The sequence below is a fragment of the Bubalus bubalis genome, chromosome 10 (assembly GCF_019923935.1).
Source record: "Bubalus bubalis isolate 160015118507 breed Murrah chromosome 10, NDDB_SH_1, whole genome shotgun sequence".
Lineage (NCBI taxonomy): Eukaryota > Metazoa > Chordata > Mammalia > Artiodactyla > Bovidae > Bubalus > Bubalus bubalis.
In genome coordinates this window covers 28,977,021-29,004,402 of record NC_059166.1, presented here as the reverse complement: position 1 = coordinate 29,004,402, position 27,382 = coordinate 28,977,021, and the positions used below count along the sequence as shown (strand labels likewise).

Here is a 27,382-nt window from a genome sequence, read left to right as displayed (position 1 = left end):
TTTTATAACTTTATAGAAAAGCAGTAAGGCTAATTCTCTAGCTCTTTCTCTCTTACTACCTCCCTCCTTGCATTTCTGAATACTTTTTAATGTTTATTATTGTCTAGGTGGCTCAGTGGTAAAGACTCTGCCTGCCAGTGTAGGAGACTCAGGAAACACAGATTCGATCCCTGGGTCAGGAAGATCCCCCAGAGTAGAAATGGCAATCCAATCCAGTATTCTTGCCTGGAAAATTCCATGGAGAGAGGAGCCTGGTGGGCTACAGTCCAGCGGGGTTGCAAAGAGTCAGACACAACTGAGCAACTGAGCGTGCATGCATACATGTAACTGTGTAAAACCAGAAACTCTATACTTTTGTCACAGTTTGAACAATGTTTATGAGAAATTGTATAAAGGTTCTCCAATTCATATTGTTTCACAAGAAAGACAACCTTAAACACATATGCAAGGCTGAGCCCAAAGTGAGGAAGGCCACTTGAGCCCAAGGTCATAGACCTTTACTCACTGGGGACATGGAGCTATTAGAAGGTTGTTGGGGGTCTTTAATGGCCCTACAATCTCTATCAGCACCAGCTCCTTTCCCCAATAAACCCACCACCCATGCTATGCTTTCAGCTGCAAGCCATCTTCTCTACCTGGTCCCCAGCCATCTCCCATGTCCCCAATCAAACTGTCATTCAAAAGATCCTTGTATGCAGAGATAATGAAGATCCCACTGGCAGGAGACCCTTCACTGGAAGGGCTGGGTAATGAGTGTGGTGTAATTTAGAGTTAGGCATTATTTTTTAACTTGTTGCTGAAAATTATTATACCTGATTTTGAGAATAAGGATATAGTCTTCTCAGGCAGTATTAAAAATCAAAACAAAAACAGAAGAAAAATATTAATGTGCTGCTGCTGCTAAGTCACTTCAGTTGTGTCCGACTCCTAGCGACCCCATGGACTGCAGCCTACCAGGCCACTCCATCCATGGGATTTTCCAGGCAAGAGTACTGGATTGGGTCGCCATTGCCTTCTCCGAATATTAATGTGAGTATGTGCTAAATGAGGGAAGTTGTATTGAGTAGGCGTTCTTTGGTGTTTAGATGTTATTGTTGATAAACTATTTAGATATTAATCCAGAGACTGTGAGAAGCTTTTTAAAAACACCATTCTTATTTACATAGGGTAGAACTTCAAATAAAATATTGGTTCATTAAGTAGGAATATTATATAATGGAAAATGAATGTCTTTGGAGTATATTCGTATAAAATAAAAACATATGGGAAAATACTTCTTCACATAAAAATTCCACTTTTGTTAAAGTTGAATTACCTATGTCATGTTAACTGTCAATAGAGACTGAAAAAGAATTATATCTGGATCACTTGTTTGTAAAACTATTTTTAAAGATTTATTCAAGAATATTTTTTTAAAAATGCCTACACCTCTTTGGCTCTTTAGTTTTTATTTAGAAGACTTGGAAGAATGGAAATTGTGTTAGAGATGTTAGAACCATAAACAAAGTTCTGAATTTCAGAGAGTCCTTTTTTTCTAACTCTTTAAATTCTGATGATTTTGGGGGTGGGAGGGGAGAGGTACTGCTTATTTTTAATTTACAAATAAAATATAAAAGAAGAAAGAACTATTAAATAAAGTCCCTGAAGTATAATGGTGAACACTGTGTTAAGAAAATATAAAAACTAACATTGTAACATTGTAAATCACCTATACTTCAATTAAAAAAAAAAGAAAATATAAGAATGGCTTTCAATAAGATTCTTCAAAACAAGTCGTCTCATTCTCAGAGAGCTTTGAATTGCACTCTGCAGAGTACTTCAAGGAGTTTCCACGCATCTCTCTTGGCTTCTCTGACTTTTTCTGTCTAACATGGGCTGGTATATCTCAGCCACTACACAGTAACCAGTGTGAGGTGAGGTAACTTTAATTTCAACAACTCTGTGAGCTCCTTCATACACCTTTTGCTCCTGCACACAAGGGGGAAAAATGACATGATAAACAGTTTTCAGTAAGTCATTGGCTTGCTCTATTTTTGATAAAACTAAGTTGTTCATGACCACAGTAGTAGTGGGCTGTAGAGCTGCCTCCCAGACACATCCTCCATCTCCCGAGTCCTAGTTCCCAGACTGAGAAAGGGATAGGTCACGTGTCTGTGGAGGAACCACATGACGACTTCCTGAGTGATGTCCATTGATTGCCCCAGTGGTCAGAGTCTCTTTTTTAAGAATTTGAACTGTGCAGTGAGGAGAATGGAGTAGACTTGGAGACAACTGTAGACATGTGACTTACTTCTCCAGTTCTCCTTCCCAGTCATTATAAAGCCTGGCCACACTTTATTTCTTGCTTCCAGCTGTCTTAAGATTGATCTTTGCTGCTGCTGCTGCTGCTAAGTCGCTTCAATCATGTCTGACTCTGTGCGACCCCATAGACGGCAGCCCACCAGGCTCCCCCGTCCCTGGGACTCTCCAAGCAAGAACACTGGAGTGGGTTGCCATTTCCTTCTCCAGTGCATGAAAGTGAAGAGTGAAAGTAAAGTTGCTCAGTTGTGTCTGACTTTTTGTGACCCCATGGACTGCAGCCCACCAGGCTCCTCTGTCCATGGGATTTTCCAGGCAAGAGTACTGGAGTGGGGTGCCATTGCCTTCTCTGAAGATTGATCTTTACCTCCTAGTAAAAATCCTCCTCTCCCCTCCACTTTTCTATTTGAACCAGTTTGAATGGGTTTCTGTTGTTTTTATAGCCAAAAGAATCCTGTCTTAGATGGATATCAAAAAGGGGAACATTCAGTTAACCACCAGACCAAAATAAAGGCACCAATGGGAGATAATATTATCATAGCAAAATTGGCACAAATATGTAATGCTGTGATCCAAAAGCCACTTTAAAAGGTGTGTAAAGATTCCATAAAAATGAATATTTGTGACCATCAAATGGAATTGAATATTGTTAATATCAATCTTTAGATATACAGGGAAGATCAAATGGAAACCAACTGAGAGATTAAAAAGGTGCAAGTGTGCACACAATTCTGATGGTGATGGTAACCATCAATTGCTTATCAATGAGGGTGAAAGGGAGAAGGAACTAAAAACAGATAAGGAAAAATGAGAGGGGGTAGAGTAGCAAAAGACAGGACCTGTTTCATGGCTAGAATGTTACTTAAACAAAAGAAAAAATACCAGATTTATCTATCTGAACTTACCTTTTCCAGTGAATTGTTAAATACGAAGACTCGATATACTAGCTCATAGTATTCCATTGACACATTTTCCCCTTCTTGGTCTCTGTATGGTAAGTTGGGAGCATGGAGATTTACTAACAAAGATCCATTAACGTGGGTTATATTCATGACTGGAGGATCTATTTTTGCTGAAAGAATAGGAAATTTTGACAAATCACTCAAAATGTAATATTTCCCATGAACACATAATAACAAATCATTATTAAATTCAGGGATCAGGCAAAAGTTATCATGGAGGGATACTGGTGACACTCAAAATATAAATATCTGAGAAGTTTCTTTGAAGATGATTTTTTATTTGCAAAGACTGATGTATTCTGAATCAGCTTTAAGAGGACATTTATCAATCACTTCCACAGCCTGCAGTGATTGTTTCAGAAAATGAACTATAAAAAGTTATTTGGGTGAATATTCTTAGTGTAAGGCAAATATTTTGTAGGTCCTTAAAGAGGTAAAATTTCAAGGCAGCATTAAAATCATTCGAAGACTTGTTTGCATAACATTATTTCAATGGAACTATGTTATATAGTACAGAGTAGCTGGAGAAGGATTGAGAGAGAATTTTTGTTTCTTGAATTTTGGTGTCAATAATCAGATGATCATTAACAAGGAAAGATCATAAACTATCACTTTAATTTCCCCCAGATTAACTATTTGGGGGCAGGGTTTAAGGTCAGTTTAATTTAATTTAGCAAGTTAAATTCATTTATTAATTCTAAATGAATTAATTCATTAATTGATTTTGTTGTTGTTTTCTTATTTGGCATTCATTATGTGTTTTTAGTTTGTAGATTTCTATATTTTATAATTCTTGAAAATAAGCCATGATCAATAGATTTATAGATAGATAAATTGATATAGAGATCGGGATACATATGTTTTTATTCTAGAATTTCAGTTCAGTATCTGTCACTATTTCTTATTTGATTTTTCCATGTCTTAATTTCTTTTTTATTTTTCCATCTCTTTTTCTCAGTATTTTGAATAGTTTCTTCAGAGCTGTCTTCTAGTCCATTGATTTAAGAGTTGGAGACTAGTTGGCAACTGAACAACAACAGCATTTCTAAACTGATCTTTGCGTGTGTGCGTGCTAAGTCGCTTCAGTCGTGTCCGACTCTTTGTGACCCCATAGACTGTAGGCCACCAGGCTCCTCTCTCCATGGGATTCTCCAGGCAAGAATACTGGAGTGGGTTGCCATTTCCTTCTCCAAAACTCATCTTTAACTCCTCTTAAAATCAAAGTTTTAATTTAATTGATTGTATATTTTTATTTCTATGAGTTCTATTTGAGTACTTTCCAGTCTATTTGGTCTTAGTAATATTTTGTCCTTTGATTATGTTTTTATTCTCCTCTATTATTTCTTTTAACTTATTTATTTTATTATCTGCTTTCAATAATACAAATCCTTAAAGCATTGGTCCGGCCGAGTGCTTGTTTCTTACAAACTTGCTCGTGTTGATCTGCTTCCTTGTTTTTTTATTGTGAACACATGTTGAAAGTTGGTACTCATTTCTGTTGCTTTGGTTTGAAGTTTTAAACTTTAAATAAACCTTTTTAAAAATCAACCTATAAGATAGATGCAGACAAAAAAATCATGACAATATGGCTAAACAAATCTTTACAGATAAACACCCCTGTACAGATACAACCCAGACAAGAACAAGGACATTATCAGCACCCCAGAAAACTCCATGTTTTCTCCAATGACTTAACCCCAGAGAATAACCACAATTGTCCTAGCTTTTATTGCCATGTACATTTGTTTTTGGAATCATGCAATGTACACTTTTTTGTCTGGCTTGTTTCACTCTTTCACTTTTATTTGTATGTATATAATTATGGGCTGAATTATGCCCCACCTCAGACTCATAGGTTGAAGTCCTAACCCTGGCACCTCAGGATATGACTGTATTTGGAGACAGGATCTTAAAAAAAACACAGTTAAGATAAAATGAAGTCATATGGGTGATCCCTGATCCAATGACTGGAATCCTTATAAGATTGAATACAGAGGGATGACCATGCAAGGCCACAGTGAGTGAGGTGGTCAAGGAGAATGGCTTCAAAAGAAACCAAATCTGTGGATACCTTGATTTTGGATGTCTAGCCTCCACACTGTAGGAAAATAAACTTTTGTTGTTTGAGCCACCTAGCCTGTGGTACTTGGCTATGGTGGCCCTGGCAGTCTAACACATACATATCCATCCATGATACATGTATCAAGAATTTGTTTTTTTGGATTGCTGTGTGGTATTTAACTGTATGAATAACACAGTTCATCCATTGTGTTATTCACAGACTCTTAGTTTGTTTTTAGTTTTTGGATATTCTGAGTAAAGTTTAATGAACATTCTTTTGTATGTAGTTTGGGAAACAAGCGTTTTGTTGGGACTATAACTAAGGGTGAAATTTCTGGGTGATGGAGTTAATATATGTTTAACTTTTATAAATACTTACATTTTACCCACAGTAAAGACACCATTTTTATTCCTATCAGCAGTATATGAAAGATTTTGTTTTTCACTTGACATTATTATATTTTAAAAAGTTTAATTTTGGTCATTCTAGTAAGTATGTAAAGTGAAAGTGAAGTCTCTCAGTCGTGTCCGACTCTTTGCGACCCCATGAACTAGCCTACCAGGCTCCTCTGTCCAGTTAATTGTGTTTTTAAGTTGCATTTCCTGCTAACTAGTGGAATTTCATGTTTATTGGCCATTTGAATGTTCCCTTTTGTGAAAAGACTGTTCAAGTCTTTTGCCCCTTGTTATTGATGTGTAAGAGTTCTTTGTACATTCTGGACATAGTCCTTTTTCAAAAACATGCATTGTGAATATTATGTCTCTGTGGCTTGCATTTTCATCATTTTAATGTTATATTTTAATAATCAGAAGTTCATAATTTTAGTGTAGTCCAATTTATCAGTCATTTCCTTCTTCATTAGTACTTTTGGGGGTCTACCTATCTCCAAATCATAAAAATATTCTTCCATGTTATTTTACAGTGTTGGTTTAGTTGCTGAAGTTGTGTCCAACTCTTGCAACCCCATGGACTATAGCCCACCAGGCTCCTCTGTCCTTGGGATTTCCCTGAGCCATCAGGGATTCCCATGTTATTTTATAGAAATCAGAAAAAGTTCTCTGTAAAGGGCCAGATAATACATATTTAGGCTTTGTGGGCTGTATATGGGGCTTCCCAGCTGCCTCAGTAAGTAAAGAACCTGTCTGCCAGTGCAGGAGACATAAGAGATGTGGGGTCAACCTCTGGATTGGGAAGATCCCCTGGAGGAGAGCTTGGCAACCCACTCCAGTATTCTTGCTTCAAGAAACCTATAGACACAGGAGTCTGGCGGGCTACAATCCATAAGGTCCCAAAGAGTCTGATATGACTGAAGTGACTGGGCATGCACACATATACATGAGCCATATATGTCTCGTTGTAACTGCTTGACTTTACCATTGATGACTGAAAGCAGTCACAAAGTGTAAATGAATGGGGGTGACTTTGCTCCAATAAAATGTGATTTTATAGAAACAGAAGTAAGTCAAGTTTGGCCCACAGTCTGTAGTTGCCAAGTTTTACTGTTTTCATTTCGCCATACTTGATTTTGAAAATGAGGGATGTAGGGGACCAAGATTTCTTATTTTTCCAATTGACCCAGTCTCCTTCATTAAAAAGACAGTGGTTACTCTACTGGACGGCACCATGGACACGGATCACATGACCTCATCTCTGTAGTGCTGCTTCTGAACTTGGGTCTGAGCATTTGCTTCTGCAAGGTATCCCATGGCACCGTCAGCCTGGTACAGCCTCAAAGTGGTGTTTTCTGGAACATGAAGGTTGTATGTATTTGAATCTCAAAACTTTCTGAATTTAGGAAACATTTGATTCCTAACAGTCAAGACTGAAACGTACACCTTTCTTTGTTTCTCTAAAGGGCTTTTTCCTGCACTTTTATTGGGAGTGTAGCCCTATGTGGGGGCAAGATTTTCTGGAAGTATACTCCCACGCCGTGCTGGCTATGACATTGTCTTCTGTTCAGGGAATGGCTGTTTCCCCTCCCAGGGTCTAGTTACTGCTAGTTACTGAATTGGGCAAATGTCCTCAGGGCAGTGGAACTTCACTTTGTTTCTTCTCTAGTTTCTAGCTGCTTTGTTTTGGCACCTGGGGATTTCCTTCCTTTTCTTTCCCGTTCCGTCTACAGAGTTAAGAGAATGTGGTATATTATATTCAGAATTTCTAAGCCTCTTAGAAAAGGGGGATTCATTTTAATTTGTAACCAAAAAAAATGTTAATTCACTTTTCAACTATGTTGGAAACTTTGCCCAATTGCTTGAAGAAGGAATTCTTGTTTGTTTACATTTTAATCATGCAAAGTGGTTGATATTTAATTTTGTTTATGGTTTTCATCCTCCGAATTCTGGTGACCATAGACCTCCTGCCTATCACTTGAAAAATGAGAAGCATGAGTCAGTTTTGTAGGCAGTATGATATGTATAGGGCTTCCTGGTAGCTCAGCTGGTAAAGAATCCGCCTGCAATGCAGGAGACCCCGGTTCGATTCCTAGGTTGGAAAGATCCCCTGGAGAAGGGATAGACTACCCACTCCAGTATTAATGGGCTTCCCTGGTGGTTCAGACTGTAAAGAATCTGCCTGCAGTGTGGGAGATCTGGGCTTGATCCCTAGTTTGGGAAGATCCCCTGGAGGAGGGCATGGCAACCCACTCCAGTATTCTTGCCTAGAGAATCCCCATGGCAGAGGAGCCGGGTGGGCTACAGTACATGTGGTCACAAAGAGTCAGACATGACTGAGTGACTAAGCATAGCACAGCACGATATGCATAACTGATTTTCTCCTAGTAATTTTGTTATTTCTGGCCCAAGTTATGACTGTTGCAGAATTTTCCTTTAATCATATGCATACAGACCTCGTCCTTTGAATGTAGTGACTCCTTATTTTAGAGTCTGGATGTTTAATGTGTTATTTGATCCTAAATACAGATGAAGCACATAATTTCAAGCATTGGCCTAGGAACACCAGTGAACCTGACTACAGACTTCATAAGGGCTCCTGATCTGTGATCTACGACGGAGGACTTTGTGACTCAGAGACCATTATCAGCCTTTTCACTGGGCTGTGGTTGTGTTACAATGGCCAATTTAAGATTACTTGACCTCATAGCACTGTTTTATTTATTGACTTCTCTCTCCTCGAGATATTCACAAATAAAGCAGTCCCCTGATTTCCTCCTACGTCTTTGGCTATTTCTTTTCAGTCTCCTTTTAAGATTTATCCTCCCTACTCAGGCATCTTTTGTTGGGATTCTCTCAACACCTGGTCTTACTCAACACTCAACACTGTCTCAGTCAGTATCCTCTCCCTAGGCAATTCTCTCAGGCTTCCCCGATGGCTCAGCAGGTAAAGAATGTGCCTGCGGTGCAGGAGATGCCAGTTCTTTATCTGGGTCAGGAACGTTCCCTGGAGGAGGAAATGGCAACCCATTCCAGTATTCCTGCCTGGAGAATCCCATGGACAGAGGAGCCTGGCAGGCTATAGTCCAAAGGGTCGCAAAGAATCTGACACGACTAAGCATGCATGTGAGCAAATTGTATCAATACCCTTTGTACCGTAGGCAAATAACTCACAAATGTGTGTCTCTAACCGAGTCCTGGATCTGTACAGATATTATCCTTGGGTGTCTGAAAAGTATCTTAAACTCAATACATTAAAAATTGAACTCAACAATCATAACTACTTTGAACCCCCATTAAACTGGTCTTTTCCCATCAAATCCCATGAAAAACATCTCAGTGATTCATCTAATTATGCCAACCAGAAACTTAGAAGTCCTCTTTCACATATCCTTCTCCCTTAACATTATATACAGTCTATCACCAAGCCCTGACAAATTTTCCTACCAAATGTCCCTCCAACAATAAATTTTCTGTAGCCCTTTTCATTACCCTAATTCAAGCCAAATTCTATGTCTTGTATTTCAGGAATCTACCTCACTTACCCGTATCCTATTTGTTTTTTGTTTTCTGATATGTAACCTTCCAATATACCCAAAGTGATCTTTTTAATACCCAAGTCTGATCATGTGACCCCTTGATTTAAATTATATTTTTCTGGAGGAAATGATTACTCCAAAGCAATATCTCATTGATGGCCTACTGCTCCAGTCCTGCCTCATTTTCTGCTCCCTTCTGCCTACTCTTCTTAACCATACGGTTGTCTTTCAGTCTCTTGTATTTGCCATGCTTCTTCCTGCAAAAAGGGCATTTGCCAATCCCTGGGATGCACTACCTTCTTTGCAGTTGGTGTTGTTCAGTAGCTAAGTTGTGTCTGACGCTTTGCGACCCCATAGACTGCAGCACACGAGGCTCCTCTGTCCTCCACTACCCTTGGAGTTTGCTCAAATTCATATGCATCTTCAGCTATCAGCTCAAGTGTCATTTCCTCAGAGATGCTTTTCCTGACATCCCTGATCAGGTCCCTCCTTAACCAGGCTGTCATAGCACTGTGCACCTCTTTGGTAGTTGCTGTTGTTCAGTCGCTCAGTTGTGTCTGAATCTTTGCAACCCTATGGACTGCAGCACACCAGGTTTCCCTGTGCTTCATGATCTCCCAGAGTTTGCTCTAACTCATGTCCACTAAGTCAGTGCTGCCATCCAACCATCTCATCTTCTGTTGCTCCCTTCTCCTCCCACCCTCAATCTTTCCCAGCCTCAGTTCTTTCCCAATGAGTTGGTTCTTTGCAACAGGTGGCCAAAGTATTGAAGCTTCAGCCTCAGCATTAGTTCTTCCAATGAATATTCAGGACATTTCTTTAGGATTGACTGGTTTGATCTCCTTGCAGTCCAAGGGACTCTCAAGTGTCTTCTTCAACACCACAGTTCAAAAGCATCAATTCTTCAGCACTCAACCTTCTCTATGATCCAATGCTCACATTCATAATGACTACTGTAAAAACCATAGCTTTGACTATATGGACCTTTGTAGGCAAAGTAATGTCTCTGCTTTTTAATATGCTATCTCAGTTGGTCATAGCTTTTCTTCCAAGGAGCTAGAGTCTTTTCGTTTCATGGCTGCAAGTTGCTATCTGCAGTGATTTTGGAGCCCAAGAAAATAAAGTCTGTCACTGTTTCCATTGTTTTCCCATCTCTTTGCCATGAAGTGATGGAACTGGGTGCCATGATCTTAGTTTTTCGAATGTTTAAGTTTTAAGCCAGCTTTTTCACTCTCCTCTTTCACCTTCATCAAGGGGCTCTTTAGTTACTCTTTGCTTTCTGCCATAGGGTGGTGTCATCTGCATACCTGAGGTTATTGATATTTCTCCAGGTAATCTTGATTCCAGCTTGTGCTTCATCTGGCCCAGCACTTCTCATGATGTACTCTGCATATAAGTTAAATAAGCAGGGTGACAATATACAGCCTTGATGTACTCCTTTCCCAATTTTGAACAAGTCCATTGTTCCATGTCCAGGTCTAGCTGTTGCTTCTCAACCTGCATATATGTTTCACAGGAGGCATATTAGGTGGTCTGATATTCCCATTTCTTTAAGAATTTTCCACAGTTTGTTGTGATCCACACAGTCAAAGGCTTTAGCATAGTCAATGAAGCAGAAAGAGATGTTTTTCTGGAACTCTTTTGCTTTTTCTATGATCCAATAGATCATAGAAATACTGGTCCATGATTCTGAGTTGATGGTAATCCTTGGGGACTCAGAATACTACTGTGTGAATACAGAATGGATCAAAGATTTAAATGTAGAGCTAAACTATAAAACTCTTAGAAGAAAACTTAGGATAAATCTTCATAGCCTTAGATTTGGCAAAGGATTCTGAGATATAATGCCAAAATCATGAGCAACAAGAGAAAAAATAAGTGAACTGGACTTTATCAGAGTTAAATACTTGGGGCTTCAAATGACACCATCTAGAAAGCTCAAAGACAAAACACATAATGGGAGAACATACTTGAAAATCACATATCTGATAAGATATTGTTGTCCATAATACATAAAAAAACTTCAAACTCAGTGATTAAAAACAAAGCATTCAATTTCAAAATGGGCAAAGGGTCTGAATAGACAGTTCTCCAAGGGACATATGCCAAAGTCCAATAAACACATGAAAAGATGCTCTGTATCACTAATCGTCAGGGAAATGCAAATCAAAATCACATGAGAGACCACTTTATATCCACTAGGACTGCTATAATCAAAGAGCAGATAGTGGTGCTGAGGATGTGGAGAAATAGGAACCCTCATAGTCTGCTGATTGGAGTGGAAAATGGTGCAGCTGCTTTGGAAAACAATGCAGCATTTCCTCAAACGATTAAACAGAGTTATAAGGTGACCAAGTGATTCCACTTCCAGGTATGTACCCAAGAGAATTAAAACATGTCAACCCAAAAACTTGTATATGAGTGTTCACAGGTACTCTATTCATAGTAGCATAAAGGTGGAAATAACTCAAACAAACATGCATCAAGCGAGGAAAGTATAAACAAATGCAATGTATTCAGGTACTGCAATGCTTTTCAGCAGCAAGAAGGAATGAAATACTGATATACATTACAACATTAATGAATCTTGAAAACATTAAATGCTAAATGAAAAAAGCCAGTCACAAAAGATCACATATTATGTGATTCTATTCATATGAAATATGACCAATAAATGGTGCTATTTCTTCCATGGACAGAATTCACTGGTTTAGGATACAGGAAGCAAAAGATGGAGGGGCAATTCTCACTTTTAAACACAGTGAATGATTCATCAAATGGTTTGTTTCCCATACACTTGATCCTTTCCTTCTTCTGGGTTATGACAATAGTTTCCAAGAATTGGAAGTTAAGGCTGCGTCCTGACGGTTGGGAGATTTTTATGCCATTTAACCAACAAGGAGGAAGAGAGGTCCTTGTGTTGTCTAGGGTGACTGGTTCCAATTATCAAAATGAAATAGAGCTGTTATAAATACACTGGGGTCAAATATGCTAGGTATCTTCAGAGGTGCTTCTTAGAACTCCTGTTTTCAGAGATAAAAATTAATGTAGGCTATGTTAAACTAATAGAAGAAAGATCAAAAGGACACAAACTCCTGAAAAATGAAAGGCTGAGGTGCTGGCTGAAAAGAAAGCAAATGTTGAGTTAATCATGAGAGGAGAAGTTATAAATATTAACCACAGCTTCATGACTAGTTGCATTGTGAGGACTATAATATCTATATTTTTGTTCTTGTTTTGTTATGCATATCTTTGTACATACACTTTAGACACATTTTTCTCATACATTTTGTCTATTTTATATGAAGTCTGTTAGTTTTTTAAATAACTTTCATCATGCGTTATAATACATTATTCTGAGATTATGACTAAATTAGAAGGAGAACAAACATTATTGAGAATTGGATACAAGAGAGTATTTTGGATCTCCTGTTTTGGAGAGGTAACTAAAAGCCTTAATTTTCTCAATAGAAAAATTGTCTAATGTGTATTTTCAAGAACGTAACCCTCATGCTTAGGAAGGGCAATAAGAATCCTTTCTGCTATATAAAAATACTTTTTTTTCTAGATGGCAACATCCTAGCAGCAGGATGGAGTGTCGGCTTCATAATCAGAGGCAGCCCATTTTGAATCCCAACTTGGCTTGTACAGGCTGTGAGACCTGGGCTACTTCCAAAGAGTCTGTCCCTTAATTTTCTGGACGGTCAATGAGAACAGTAAAACCCATCTGCTAGAGTTGTTCTGAGAATGAGATCAAATGAGATGATGGTGTGCACCTCAGCAAAGCCCAGGGCCTGGTAGCTAGCTAGCCAGGCTCCGTGAGGGCTACTGAAGGTCAGGAAAGCAAATGCAAAGAAATGCCATGGAACTCACTTTCCCACCATGGAGTGAACCGCTGTGTCATGGTCCAGCCTGAGTGGATCCCAGCCAGAGCTGTCTTCACTCTCCCATAATAAGGTTCCCATATATCTGACGTTTCATTGGTAAGGTCACAGAAGAACTCTCGAATCCCCCAGCAGGTCTCTTTATTTTTCCACTGTCTCTCTCCATACCTAGAGACAGAAAAAGACAAAATCTGAGTTCCTTTATCCCACTGGAGGAGTCTTCAGGTTTTTTTTCAGTCTATTCAGTTTTCAGACTGGTTGGCATTTGTCCTCCAATATCATCAGCACCCCTGTGAAAGTTAACAGTTGTTCTTAAGTCTCTTTAAATGTTTTTTTTCTTTTTGTTAATAAAAATGCTATCTTGTTGAAAGATAAATTCAAGCCTGATAAACTTCTGTATCCCTAGCATAAGGGTTTTTGGATCTTTAGTACTTAGGCAAGTTTTTCTTCTGGTGTCTGAACCAACTTCCATTTTTGACTACGTCCTTCAGGCTCCTGGGGTTTCAGGGCTTTGTGGTTTTCCTCACTTCTCATCAGCCTGCTGTTGAGTAATGCGGCTGGTTCTGAGAAGTTGCTACCACTTTTCATCTCAGGTGATGTTTACCCAACACCTAAAGTCAATCTCTTTTTTTGGCAACTGATCAGGGGTGGTAGTGAGGGTTAGCTAAGGAGTTTTGCAATTAGAGGCTGGGAGAGAGGGAGGAGAACCCAAGGAGAGAACATAATGAGTCAAAGAGCCAGATACAGTGATTCAGCCTAACACTCTGGGATGGTGTAACAGCAAAAGGGAAGATTACCAGTCACAGATAAGAGAAAACGCAATAAGGTGATGGTGGGAACAGAGGAGGGATTAGATGCTGGGGAGAAAAGACCCCAAAGTATTTGCTGAAGGACTTGAAATATAATTCTATAGTCATATAAGGAGGAACATTGATGGTATTTGTTCTCTGCAAACTATATGTTGACAATAGTTTCATTATATCAAAAGATACCATATGGGCAGAACCAATAACATATATTGAACACAATTTAATGTTTTCTAACTGCAGATGGTGATTGCAGCCATGAAATTAAAAGATGGTTACTCATTGGAAGGAAAGTTATGACCAACCTAGACAGCATATTAAAAAGCAGAGACATTCCTTTGCCAACAAAGATCTGTCTAGTCAAGGCTATGGTTTTTCCAGTGGTCATGTATGGATGTAAGAGTTGGACTGTGAAGAAAGCTGATGCCGAAGAATTGATGCTCTTGAACTGTGGTGTTGGAGAAGACTCTTGAGAGTCCCTTGGTCTGCAAGGAGATCCAACCAGTCCATCCTAAAGGAGATCAGTCCTGGGTATTCATTGGAAGGACTGATGCTAAAGCTGAAACTCCAATACTTTGGCCACCTCATGCGAAGAGTTGACTCATTGGAAAAGACTCTGATGCTGGGAGGGATTGGGGGCAAGAGGAGAAGGGGACGACAGAGGATGAGATGGGTGGATGGCATCACCGACTCGATGGACATGAGTTTGGGTGCATTCCAGGAGTTGGTGATGGACAGAGAGGCCTGGTGTGCTGCAATTCATGGGGTCACAAAGAGTCGGACATGACTGAGCAACTGAACTGAACTGAACTCTTATTTATTGATGAGACATTGTCTTTGCTAGCTAAATTTAGCTGTAATGACTGGCTTCTTTTTTTGGTGTAATACATCATCTTTTGTCCTATTCCAAAGGGAATATATATCTATGAGTATATCTATGAGATATCTAACAGTATATCCACGAGAACTGGATAGACCCAAAATAAAAAATTTCAAAAATATAAATCTGCATTGTGCTACTGAAAATACCACATAGGCAGGAAGGGATCCAGATATTCTGAATTTTATACAAGTCTGGGAGCCCTATTTAAGAAAAAGAATTAGAACTATGAAATTCTTCCATAGGGCCCTAAAGTCTAATCTTCATTAATTTCATGGTAAAACAACTTCTAATCCACTGTTTATATTGAACCACAAATAGGCTCATTTTGGACATGTTTATACTGCCTAAAGGGGAAGCATAAAAAGATCATCGATCCCCACTTCCTATATGCAAGGAGCATTTCCAAAATAGATGCACAAGTCTATTTTAGAAGTGGAGAAGTTTTTATCACAAAGATTCATAAAGTTTATAATTGCTCCACAAAACATGTTGAAAAAACCCACCAAGACTGAGAAACTTCTGGAGATAGTCCTTCTGAAGTTAGAGAGATTGATTAATGGAAAAATTTGACCTTGAATCTATCCCATGCTAGAGAGACAGGAATGAATTTATGGCATAAAAACTGCCATTTTGGTCCATAGCTGCATCTGATCTTCTGAATTTCTAATAGAAAACCATAAAAGCTAAACAGTAATATTGCCTACCTCATGTTCAACTAGCATCTCAATCTATGAAAGAGAAGAGCCTCAACTCCCACCTTGTACTCCACTGCCCCACCGTGTCCAGAACAAGATGTGCGAAGGGGAAAATCTGCCATCTGCAAATCTGAAACTTCTGTTCCCAGGCATCGATCCAGGAAAGGAGTAGATTATATCTGAGTTTTTGCACTGATCCATCAGAATTAGCCTGAAGATCATGCAAGAGGAACATGCCGTGGTGTGTTCCAATTTGTGTTCATGCTTACAAGAGGCATTCAGTTTTAAAAGGACTTTTCTAAATAGCAAACTCACTCTAAACTTAAAAAGACTTTTAATCGAAAATATACTTTACACACTCACTTCCGTGTGTCCCACAACTTCTTTTTCAACTCTCAATAGCATCAGTTTAATTGAGATTGAGTACTTATTATATGCTAAACAAGTCGCTTCTAGCACTCAGTGGACAAATGAATAGTAAGAGTCTATTGTGAAGCTGAAGGCTGAGCCTGTAAGGCCTCAGTGGGATCTCCTAGGGATGAAGTACCTCCCTCCACAGACTTCACGTCATCATACATTTTGTGTCACCTTCAGGGGAGACACTCTTCTGCCCCAATCTCTGCTTCTTCTCAACCCTTCTGAAACTGACAAAAGCTCAGATCCTGACACGCCATTGCATTCTAGGACATGGAATCTCAGCAGCCATTTACTAGCTGGAGGACACTCAGATTACTTACATTTTATACTGCACAAAATAGATACTGTTGTTCCCAAGACAAGCCCGCCCAGGCTGCCAGCGCAAAATGTTGTGAAAATTTCGGGATTGAAAATGGACTCGTTGAGGTTTCAGAGACTCGTTGGCTGGCTGAGTTTCTAAAATAATAAGAAGAGAGACAAAACTGAACATTGATACAAGCACCATTGTCATTAGCCATAAGTTTCAGTGTAGTAATATCTCCATTGGGATTCTTTGGAATAGTTGTTATGAGAGCAGGTGGTAGACATGGAGCCCAGAAATCAACATTTTGGATCTTTGATGTGATGGATTTTGATGCATGCTAAAGTCTCAAAACAGTTGTGATCCAGACTGTAAAAACATACGTGATAATCTCCCACATCACTCCTAAACTGGAGAGTAAGTAAGAGAGTGAGAAGATACTGTCTTGATCTGTCCCTGGTGGTGATGAAATATAATGACTGAGATGCCCATCTTCCTAGGAGGCCTTGTATTACCACTCCTCAAGGTTTCGCCTGGGATCAGTTCGGCCTCCAGGACCTCACCCTAGCACTCATTCCTCCTTTCTCTGGTTTTTCCTCCATCTCCAGGTCCTGCCTCATTGTCCTCTGCCTGTCTAGTTGACCTGACTTTATTCCATGTACTCAGGAGTAGATCCTCTTACCTGCCTGCATCCTGGCTCCAAGTGCCCAAGCATAATTGTTCAGGTGACTGGTCTAAGCTATGGAGGGAGACTGCCCGTGCCAGGAACTTCCCTGAGAGGAGTCTCATCAGGGGTCATGACAGGAATGGGCATAATTTCACACTGGCACAGTTTGTGATTTCTCGCTTAATTAATGGAATGTGAAAGCTTAGTCTCACCAGCCTTTAGTTCACTGGAGGTAAAAGATCTTTGACAATTTTTTTTCTGGAGTCTGAAGGAAACCAGAATATATCACCCCCAGAAATGTCTCTTTGACATAAAAATTATTTTGAGCTGAAGGCAATTGAGAAGCAGCAAACGCACTAAAAACTTTCCTGATCCCCTCCTTTTCTGCCTAAATGCTATGATATGCTGTCGCTCAGTCATGTCCAACTCTTTGTGACCCCTGACTGTAGCCTGCCAGGCTCCTTTGTCCATGGAATTCTCCAGGTGAGAATACCAGAGTGGGTTGCCGTGCCCTCCTCCAGGGGATCTTCCCAACCCAGGGATTGAACTCATGTCTCTTGCATTACAGGCAGATTCTTTACCCTCTGAGCCACCAGGGAAGCCGGCATATAAATTCTTCTTTTACTGGAGACAGACTCTTACCAGCCCAAAGAAAACACTAAAAGAATCTGCAAATGAAACTTACTCCATTAGTTTCCCCGTATTTACTTTCCCACGGATTGCCACCTTTGGAAGCCTAGAAATGCTCTCCTTTGTCCTGTCATATTTCCACAGGTATATCATTCTTTGTTGAAGATGCTACAGAAGCTGGGATTTTAAGACACCATTTTGAGTTCATCTTCATTTAAGTTCCTCACTAGTGATGTGCTATGTATGCATTAATAAACTGTTTTTCTTTTATTAATCTTTTTCATTAATAAATTTTTTCTTTTATTAATCTTTTTGCTAGAGTCCTAGTTGACTTTTTTACTGGATAAATTTGTCATGTAACATTGTGTAAGCAAATTAAATAAAAAAGAAGAGAGTACCAGATGAAAGCGTAAAAGAGGCAGAATTAAAGGTTTGCCTTCCTGACAGGCCCAATGTTTCTGCTGAAGGATAGGAGATAGGCAGAAGCAGGAGTCAGGAAGCATGTCTCCCCCACCTGTCTCTTCCTCATCTTCTATCACTTGCCCCCTGGCTTCTCCAGAGTGTCCTCCTTTCTCCTGCTCTACCATGCCGGGGGGTGGCCCGATCTGAGGTCTCTGTATTGGCCCTTTCCTTTTCCTCAAATACTCTTCTCTGGATTTCCACAAGCCTCGTTTCTTCACCCCCTTCAAGTCTTTGGTCAAATATCATTCAAAGGGAAGCGAATATTCCAATGCCTATGATCTCTTCCCTGAACTTTCGAAATTTGTTATTCTTGGGGCTTCCCTGGTGGTCCAGTGGTTAAGAATCCCCCAGCCAATGCACGGGACACAGGTTTGATCCCTGACCTGGGAAGATGCCACATGCTGTGAGGCAACAAAGCCCGTGCACAACTACTGAACCCATATACCCTAGAGCCCATGCCCCACGACGAAAGAAGCCATCACAGTGAGAAACCAATGAACTGCAACTAGACGGCAGCCCCCGCTCACCGCAACTAGAGAAAGCCTGCAAGCAGCGAGAAGACCCAGCACAGCCAAAAATAAGTAAATAAATAAAACATGTGTTATTCTCCAATGAATAAGGCTATTTCCTTAGGTATTTATTTTTACCAACCAAATTGCTGTTATTTGGTTTTTGTTTATTTTTTACTTTTTTGGACTTCCTTTTGTCCAAAGTACAAGAACATATCACTTGGAAAGAGTCAAATGCCATGATTGGTTTCGCTCAGGCAAGTCACTATTGGATCAATCATATTTAGCACATAAAAACTTTGAAAGTTTTCAGGAGTTGATAGGAAGTGATAGGCACAGTTTCCTAAAGATCCTGCCTACAGTTGATCTGCTATCCTGAAGACAAATGGTCCAGTGTCCTTTATCTCGTCTGTCTTCAGGCTTCTTCTCTCATTTTTGTAACACCATTGGTAAGCACCATCAAAGAAAATAACAAGCCCTCTGCAAAACACCGCAGGTCTTTTACCTGCAAGAATCCGCCCAGCTCACCTATGAAAAGGATAATATTATGGTCTTTCTCTTACAGACCAAAATCCAAGCCTTGGGGAGGTAAAAGAGCTGGCAAGGTGGCAGACAGTGAGGCTGATTTTATACCAATGCTGTCTGGCTCCAGAGCCTGCCTCTCAGCGGCCACAGCAAACCAAGAGCAAAGCCTGGGGGGACAGGAGCCAATGGAGGAAGCAGAACAGTGAGAAGTCAAAGATATTCCTCCTTTTTGCCCTCTTCCTCCTCTTCCTGGCTGGCATTCATAAAACATATTTTGAACATTAAACATCTATCAGGCACTGTGCTCAAAGCTTCATCTCTTTTTTCATTCTTACAACCACCTAATAAGGTAGGTACTTTTATTAGGACGTTTTACAGATGGGAAAACCGAGGTCTAAAGAAGTTGTGTGATTTGCCTAGGGTTGGTAAGATGCAGCACCAAGGTCATTTTGGTGGCACTTGAATTCCTGTCATATTCTTTTAATTGAATCCTTGGTATGACCAAAGACCAAAGGCATAGTCTTCCCAAATCCACACATTTCTGGGAAATGGAGGCTTGTTGTGTTTAAATTATCAGTCACTGGGCAACTGTAAAATGCTGGGAAAGTTACTTGAGCCACTTACACTGAAAGGTACACATCTGTTAACTGGGGGCCCTCATGGTTTTGCTCAGAGGTAAGCTGGGTTGACAAGATGCTCTCTGCTCTTGAAGAATTCTCCATGAATGCCAACAGCAAATTCTCACATGTTGTTTATGATCTATTCTATCCCAGGCACAGTGCTAAACACTTGGCATATATTATTAACTTATTTAATACTTACAGTGACCTACAATCCCCATTCTACAGATGGAGTAATCGAGGCAGAGGAGGTTTAAGCCAATCAGCCCAGTTTTTCTAGATAATAAAGAGACAGAGTTGAAATCTAGATTTAGGCAGTCTGGTTTAGGAGCTCTGCTTGTCCCTTGAAGTTGAAAGAAATGCTAAGGAGACAGAGAAGTGTGTGTATTTGTCCTGTGGAGTTTTTTGAACCCACTAGAGTGCCTCCTCTTTAGTAGCTACTCGTGAAGTCTGCATGTATTTATCCAGGCTATAGAGGGAAACTGGGCTTCCCAGGTGGTGCCAGTGGCAAAGAACCTGCCTGCCAATGCAGGAGATGCAAGAGACATGGGTTTGCTCCCTGGGTCAGGAAGATCCCCTGGAGGAGGGCATGGCAACCCACTCCAATATTCTTGCCTGGAGAATCCCATGGACAGAAGAGCCTGGGGGGCTACAGTCCATAGGGTCACACAGAGTCAGACATGACTGGAGCGACTTAACACGCCAAGAAACTGACCCCATGTCTGTTTTGACCAATTTGTGATAGGAGAGAGCTGAAAATTTTACAAAGCCCAGAAAGGCGCCACTGCCATGTCTAACAGTCCCCTGGAGCAGACTCTGATGACAACACTGAGACATTAGGAAGAAAGGAAGCACTTACCTACCACACCAGGCAGGAGGACACTGAGGAGGAAGCCTAGAAAGCAACATTTCGGCATCATGGTCGCAAGTGTGACTGGTCGGGTGGCCAGCGTTCACCTTAATGAGACGACAGCGCTGGACAAGAGAGGAAACCAGAATCCTCTCGCTCGAAGATCCCCTTTTGGTTTTAACCATGCTTCTTGAAGTAAATACAATTTCATCCTGTTCATGTATTATCATTTGAGAGGACTGAGTATTAAGAATCATTTCAAAAATATTGTCAGTGAAGTCACTTTAATGTGGAAGCTTGTTTTTCTTGGGAGCTTTGCTAGCTGAGAAAAGGCAGAGCACTGAGGGTTGGTGGGCCGGGGGGCAGGCAGGGTGAGGAATTGTGCAAGGTTCTCGCAGGTGAGCGGAGGAGGCCTAAACGGCATCTCTCAGAGGGGACGGAGGGGCTGCCAGTGACTCTGAGTAGCGGGCTTGGCAGTTGCAGTGATCAGGGCCCCTGGTAGTGGTTCAAGCAGGTGGGGTCTCTGGCTAATTTTTCCTTTTCCTCCCTTCATGGGAGCTCCTTGAGTAACCTCCCCTGTGTAGACCTCATCCCCTCCACCCGCCTGGCCTCTCCTCAGGGCTCTCTCCCACCCTCTGCGGCCGTCCCAGTCCACAGCGCCCTGGGCCCCACGCAGCTCATGCCTCTTGCTTTTCCATCTGCACTCTCCATTTCCAGCAATCTAGATGATAAAGATTCTGAGCCCAACAAACCAAGTAAATCCTTAAAAGGAGGAAGACCAAGGGCAATCATTTTGAACTATGTTAAATATTCATCATATCTTCTTGGAAACCTAATCAAACTAGGTCATCTGTTCTTTGCCCATGATTCACTACATCAGTTTTCTTACCAAACTTTTTTTTTTATTGCATGTTTTTAGCAACACGAAGATTATACATTCAAGTACAAGAAACTCAAAGATTTTCTTTTAAAGAGGCTTTTGAGGTAAAAGAAGAAACACATGCTGGTTTCTTTTTCCTCTTGGGTAGTTGAACTTTCAAGCTCTTGGTGGAATAACCCCTTTAGTCGGGAATAGTGATGGCTGCTGAGCAGTATCCATTAATTAATAATTATTTAAGTAATAAGTAAGTAAATACTTGACTCAATAACATAGTTTCTGCCCTACCATGAGATAGGCATTGTTCTCAGCATCAAGGATGAAGCAGCAAATAACATAGACATTGTCCCTACTTACTTGAAGATGAGTTTTAATGGGGGAAGTAGGCACAGTCCCTAAGCAGGATGGGGGGCTTTGTGGAGACAATGCTGGGTTTTCCAGCACTTTCTGGCAGAGTAAGACTTCTGAATCCAAACTCCTTACCTCCTCCAATTAAAGTTTCCACTGCTTCTAAGCTGACTTAGGCTTTCAAAGAAGAAACAGCAGCCTATCTCAGGTACCCTTTGTATGAATACTTTCTGAGGGATCTTTGTTCCTTAGCATTTTCAGCATCATCCTTCATTTCCTTGCTCATAATTCACCACTGAACGCTAGACTTTTTATTCACCTTGGTTTCAAGTGGGGAATAGTGATTTAGGTTTGAACCATTGATGTTCAATATCTTTAATGCCAATAACTCATGTTTTAGAGCAACCAAATTGCTCCAACTTCCAGTTAAGAAAAAAAAAAGAAATGAATTCAAGGTTTAATAAGTAGAGAAGCAGAGAAGGAAATTGGGTTTTCCACTGTAACGACTTTTTGTAGGAACAAATAAGGGGAAAATGGGGTTGGGGGAGAAGGTTGGAAGAGAGCAGAGAATATACTAAGAACCAAATTTGCTCAAATATGTGTGAATGTCTGTGCTTTGTTAAATTTCAGAAACCGAGCTCATCTTGTCACCCTTAGATGAGCTGTCTGATTGTCTGAGATCACAGTCTGCATAAAAGCCGACACTGCCAACCATGCCTCCAGTTAATGAAAAGATACAATTAAAATACCACCAATTGGAAAGCAGAGGAATTTGTACAGAATTATTTCACATCAAATGAGATCTGCTTTGGGAAGTAAGAAACTTACAGACAATGGGAGACCCCTGCTTTATTCAGCTTCAGGCATGAAACGCTGGCTGCAAACTTGTTCCTTCCCCTCCCAAATCCCCCACTCCCAGCCACCAGCCCCTTAGCAGGAAGAGACCACCTTGACAGTGACCATGGATGCCTCTACCGTGTTGGATCTGGAGAGAACTTGCCTAAAGCCCTGCCTTGGACAGACCTGATTCTCTTTTCTCCTGTGGCTTCCAGCTGACCAACAATTCATCAGATTAAGGAATCTTTATTCATTATTTTAGGGAGTGATATGGGATTTTAGTTATTATTTTAGAAATACATATTGAAGTATCACAGATGACATGACATAATGTCTGGGATTTGCTTCAAAATAATCCAAGCAGTTGGGGAAGGGGGGTGACCAGCAATGAATTGATAACTATTGAAACTGGGTTCTGGGTACAAGGCAGTTCATTATACTCTGTACTTTTGTATATGTTTGAAATAATTTGTAACAAAAGAAAAAAATTTTAAGTTTATCTACAAGATGTCATCGCTGTGACATCTGTAATTTTATGTGACGCTGTAATTTTAATGCCATTTTAGTGATGATAATAGTATCTAATAACTATGAGGCAGCATGTTGGATCCTTTTTGAACATTGCTTTAGTTAATCCTCACAACAAGCCCAGGAGTTTGGTATTATTATCCTGATTTTGCAGATGAGGAAACAGTTGCTGAGAGGCAAGAGAAGCTGACCAGGCTTGATAGCATGCAGTAACACAGTGGGCAGTGAAGCCAGGTCTGCCTGCCCTCAGGGTCTGAGGCTTATAAAAATCGGAAGTTGCTTTTTTCTTGTAATGTTGATTCCATAAAGGGATTGAATGATGTCAAAGAAGATTCAGCTACTTATTCCTTTGTTTATTCACTCAGACATATCTTTACTGAGTATGTGCTGTGTGCCAGGCACCCGACTAGGCATGTGGTACTGAACACGCCAACAGAGTCAGTCCACAGGGAGCCCGTGTCATTGTCTTCAGGCATCTTGGTAATGAAGGGCTATATGTTTCTTATTATCTTCAGAAAGGTGTTTAAAAACTGATGTTCTGCACTATTTCAGTGGGTTTATCCAAGAGGGTCGGATGGATTGGGTTTCTGCTTCATGTCCTTTCCTTCATTCTATGACTTGGTAAGCAGCAGGACATCTTTCAAACTTCAATCATTAATTATATCTCAAACACCACTCTTCTCAGCCTACAGAGAACCACATGCCTCTAGTACCCTTAACTGGGAAATTATTTGTTCTTTCTTACCCACTGGACCCTCGATAACTCCGCTGAGTAATAACCATGACCTTTAAGTACTTCTGCATTCTGGAAATAGCTGGCATAAGTTTTAAAATAGTTTATGGGCTTGAATTCAGAAAAAAAGGAACTGCATTGTTCAAATACAGGCAATAAGCACAATGACCAATTTGATCAAGTTTAATTTTATTTTTGAACTTTGTACACTAATAGATTATTCTCAATCTCCATTCATTGGATTTAGGGCTTTATTAAGATAACTTTTTCTGCTCTTCTCTCATATTGTTTGGATAAAAGATGCTACTGATTTTGCTTCGATTGTTCTTGACCGAGGTCTTCCACTGACCTCAAAAACTCTATTGGGTGTCATCAGTCATGATACTTAAGCACTAGCATATGCCTGTACCTTGTTGCAACTCTGAAAGGATTTTTGGCATAGCCAGGTCACCCCCGTGATCGCAACCATGTAGGTCTCTGCTGCCATCATCTCCTTCCCGGGTTGAGGCTGACTATCTCCTTGCCATTCTCCCTGCCTCTGTCGCTGTCCTCTGCATCAGGCAGATTGTTTCTCTCAAATGTCAGATCAGAGCCATTGCTCAGAATCCTCCCATGTCTTCCCATGCCTCTCAGAATAAAAATAAAAATTTTGATGGTCACCTCTGAAGCTCTGTATAATCTGGCCCTGCTAGATTCTAAATTCATCTGCTATAACTCTCCTCCTAACCCCAAGCCTTCCGGCCCTGGTGGCCTTTTCTGCTGTTTGTCAGATACATCAGGCACATCCTCCACTAGGACTTATTTTTATTAGCTGTCCCTTCTGCCTGAATGCTCTTTCTGAGATGTCCAGGCTCAGTCACTCACCTCCCTCATATTTTAACTTGGATATTATCTTATCAGTGAATCCCTCTGTGACCACCCACCATGGCAGCACTTCATCTGCTTCATTTTTCTCCATCACACTTTCATTTAATGTACTGTGTTATGTTATTCTTGCTGTCTGTCTCCTCCACTAGAATACAAACTCCATGAGGTCAGGAACATTGTATGTTTTATTTGCTGCTTCCATTGGGAAGGATGCCTGGCATAGAGTAAACACAGAATATGTATCTAGTGAATCAGTGAAAGGAAGTGATATAGCAGTTTTCATGAATTTGCAAGATTGAAGTTAAAGGAATAAGATGCTTCTCTGTTTGGGGGCCTTCCCTGGTGGCTCAGACAATAAAGAATCTGCCTGCATTGCAGGAGACCTGGATTTGATCCCTGGGTGGGGAAGTTCCCCTGGAGAAGGGAATGGCAACCCACTCCAGTAATCTTGCCTGAAAAAATCCCGTGGACAGAGAAGCCTGGTGGACTACAGTCCATGGGGTTGCAAAGAGTCAGACACGACTGAGTGACTAACACTTTGCTTTTTATGGTCTGAGTTTTGGAGTCCTGTTGGGAGAGGACTGAGATTCTCTGATGCCTGGGGTCACTGTAGTTCAGTCAGACACACAGAAGAAACAATGACCTTCACCGTGTTATGTGGCTATGAAGCTGGACAGATTAATCTATGTGACCTGAGAACTATTTGCTTCTTGAAGGTTGGAGAGATTTCCCTGAGAAACCATCTGGGTGCTTTCCTGGGTGAGACGTCGGGGAACTTGGGGGTAGCATTTCTATGCCAATTTTATTATAATTCTCGCATAATCATTAGTTTGTTTAGATTTTCTATGTCTCCTAGGTTTAGTTTCTACAAATTGTATTTCTTTAGAACAGTCAGTCTGTACTTCATTCATGCTTTTAAATGTATTTGCAGAGAGTTGAGCCAATTATTCCCTTATGGTGCATGCAATTTCGCCTGTTTCTGCAGCTTCCCTTTTATAATTTCCTATTCTGAGTAGTGATATTTTCTCCCTTGTTTTGTTATTTTTAGTTAGGTAAGCTAGTTATTTATCTTTACCACTTTTCAAGGAACCAGACTTTGTGATATATATATTCTGCTTTTTGAAAATTTCATGTCTCATTCATTTCTCCTCTTTTACCTTTTAAAGTTCTTTTCTTCTATATAACTTATTCTTTTTAAGAAAAATTCTTTGTGTCACATGTTTATTGCATTTGCTTTGTTCTTTATTTGATATCAATACAAATATTTACACTAGGAATTTGTTCTGGACTGTATCCCGCAGGCTCTCCCTTTTGTTTCTGAAATGTGATTTTCTTCCCCTCTATTATTAACAATTCTGTAACTTGGATTACTTTTTCTGATCCAAGCGTTTTTAAAGAGAATTAAAAACAAACTTTCCAAGTGGGAAAACGTTTTGATTTCAGTTCTCATTGCTGCTTTTTTGTGATTCCCAGGGAAGAAAAAGATGCTGATTTTGGCAACCACTTGCATCTTTGGAAACCCCCTTTATTATTGCTTTCTTTCTGCGAGGAGTTGAAGAGCCGAGAAACAGATCAGTATTAATTTATTATTCACGAACGAAGATAAAACATGGCCAGACAATCCAACAAGGACATTGAGCTTCTTAATAAAATTTAAAAATCCTCATGAACCTCAGAGTAAGCAAAGGAATTTCCCATTTTAAAATAATGACTTCATGTACTATTTTATGATAGCATTGTGAGTAACCGCCGTAAGTAACTTATGCCAGTATATTCCCAGCTTCATCGAAGGCTGTTTCTGGGGGTAGGTGCCAGTTGTCAAAGAATAACACATATTCAAAGACAAGTGGAAGGTTTAGGGTCCCCCCTACCCCTTTGGTTTTGAATAATAGGAAGCTAGAGACATCAGACCACAACAGAAAAATCCTGGACTTTGGAGGCAAGTGACAGTGAGTTTGAGTCTCTCAACATGAGTTTCTCTGAGCTTCATTCACCAGTGTCGTCCCCAGCCAGGTGCTCAAAGGCCTGGAGGATGCCATTTTTTATCCCCCTCCACCAAATGCCCAGAAAACCCAGAGCACTAATTTTTGATTTCTGGAGTCTAGACTTTTAGGCTTCGTAAATTCTCCAAAGTCAGGGTCCCACCTCATACTGCAGAGGTGACCTGCCTTCCCCCATCTTGTCCTTTCCTCAGCCCAAGAGGCTCCCACAGAGGTTCCTGCCCAGGGTCACACTGGGCTGCTGGCTTCCACATTCCAGGACTTGGCTGACCCCTTCACCTCTGACCTGCAACCCACCCCACTCCCAGCTGCACTGGTCCCAGGCCTGCTGTCCTCCAGGTTTTATTGGCTTCTGAGTGCCTTCGGTGCTGTCTTCCCAAGATAACACCTCTGTGATTTCTAGTTTACCTAACAACTTTTAGCAACTTCCCTGTGCCCCAATTTCTTTACTTGGAAGAAACATAGAATACTTTCCACATTAGGTCACTTGGGATCAATAAGAAATTTGCCAGACATCTGCTTAGAGCAGAGACTTGATAAACATCAGTCTTTCCTGCAGGCTGGGGGAGTCCAGAGAACTGTTGCAGTTTTCCAAACATTCAGGCAGGAGTCAAGGGGGATTCCTGCTGTGTGAAACAAAGGATCCCTACAGATCTAGACAGTGAGTCATATCTTGTTTCATGTAACCCTGCA

At 40.5% G+C, this 27,382-nt stretch overlaps 1 protein-coding gene across 2 annotated transcripts; it reads right to left on the bottom strand.

Moving 5' to 3' along the window:
* Nucleotides 1–207: 207 nt before the first annotated feature.
* Nucleotides 208–21,249, bottom strand: IL22RA2 (interleukin 22 receptor subunit alpha 2). Of its 2 annotated transcripts, XM_006052272.4 has the most exons (5): nucleotides 20,509–21,241; nucleotides 16,256–16,391; nucleotides 13,124–13,302; nucleotides 3,204–3,370; nucleotides 208–1,968 (listed from the first exon to the last, which is right to left on the bottom strand). In XM_006052272.4, the coding sequence occupies exons 1-5, from the start codon at nucleotides 20,567–20,569 to the stop codon at nucleotides 1,819–1,821; spliced, it is 693 nt and encodes a 230-aa protein (XP_006052334.4). In that variant the 5' UTR covers nucleotides 20,570–21,241; the 3' UTR covers nucleotides 208–1,818. The 2 variants fall into 2 exon arrangements, with proteins under 2 accessions (XP_006052334.4, XP_025150265.3); XM_025294480.3 differs by lacking the exons at nucleotides 208–1,968; nucleotides 3,204–3,370 and adding an exon at nucleotides 6,595–7,066 and having other exon boundaries at nucleotides 20,509–21,249.
* Between the last annotated feature and the right edge of the window lie 6,133 nt (nucleotides 21,250–27,382).

Excerpts from the sequence above, each read along its gene's own strand:
- IL22RA2 (XM_006052272.4), bottom strand. The coding sequence starts at position 20,569 with ATGATGCCGAAATGTTGCTTTCTAGGCTTCCTCCTCAGTGTCCTCCTG. Across the intron at positions 16,392-20,508 it reads CCTCCTGCCTGGTGTGGTAG|AAACTCAGCCAGCCAACGAG; the intron begins GTAAGTGCTTCC and ends TTATTATTTTAG. Across the intron at positions 1,969-3,203 it reads TTAACAATTCACTGGAAAAG|GAGCAAAAGGTGTATGAAGG; the intron begins GTAAGTTCAGAT and ends CCTTGTGTGCAG.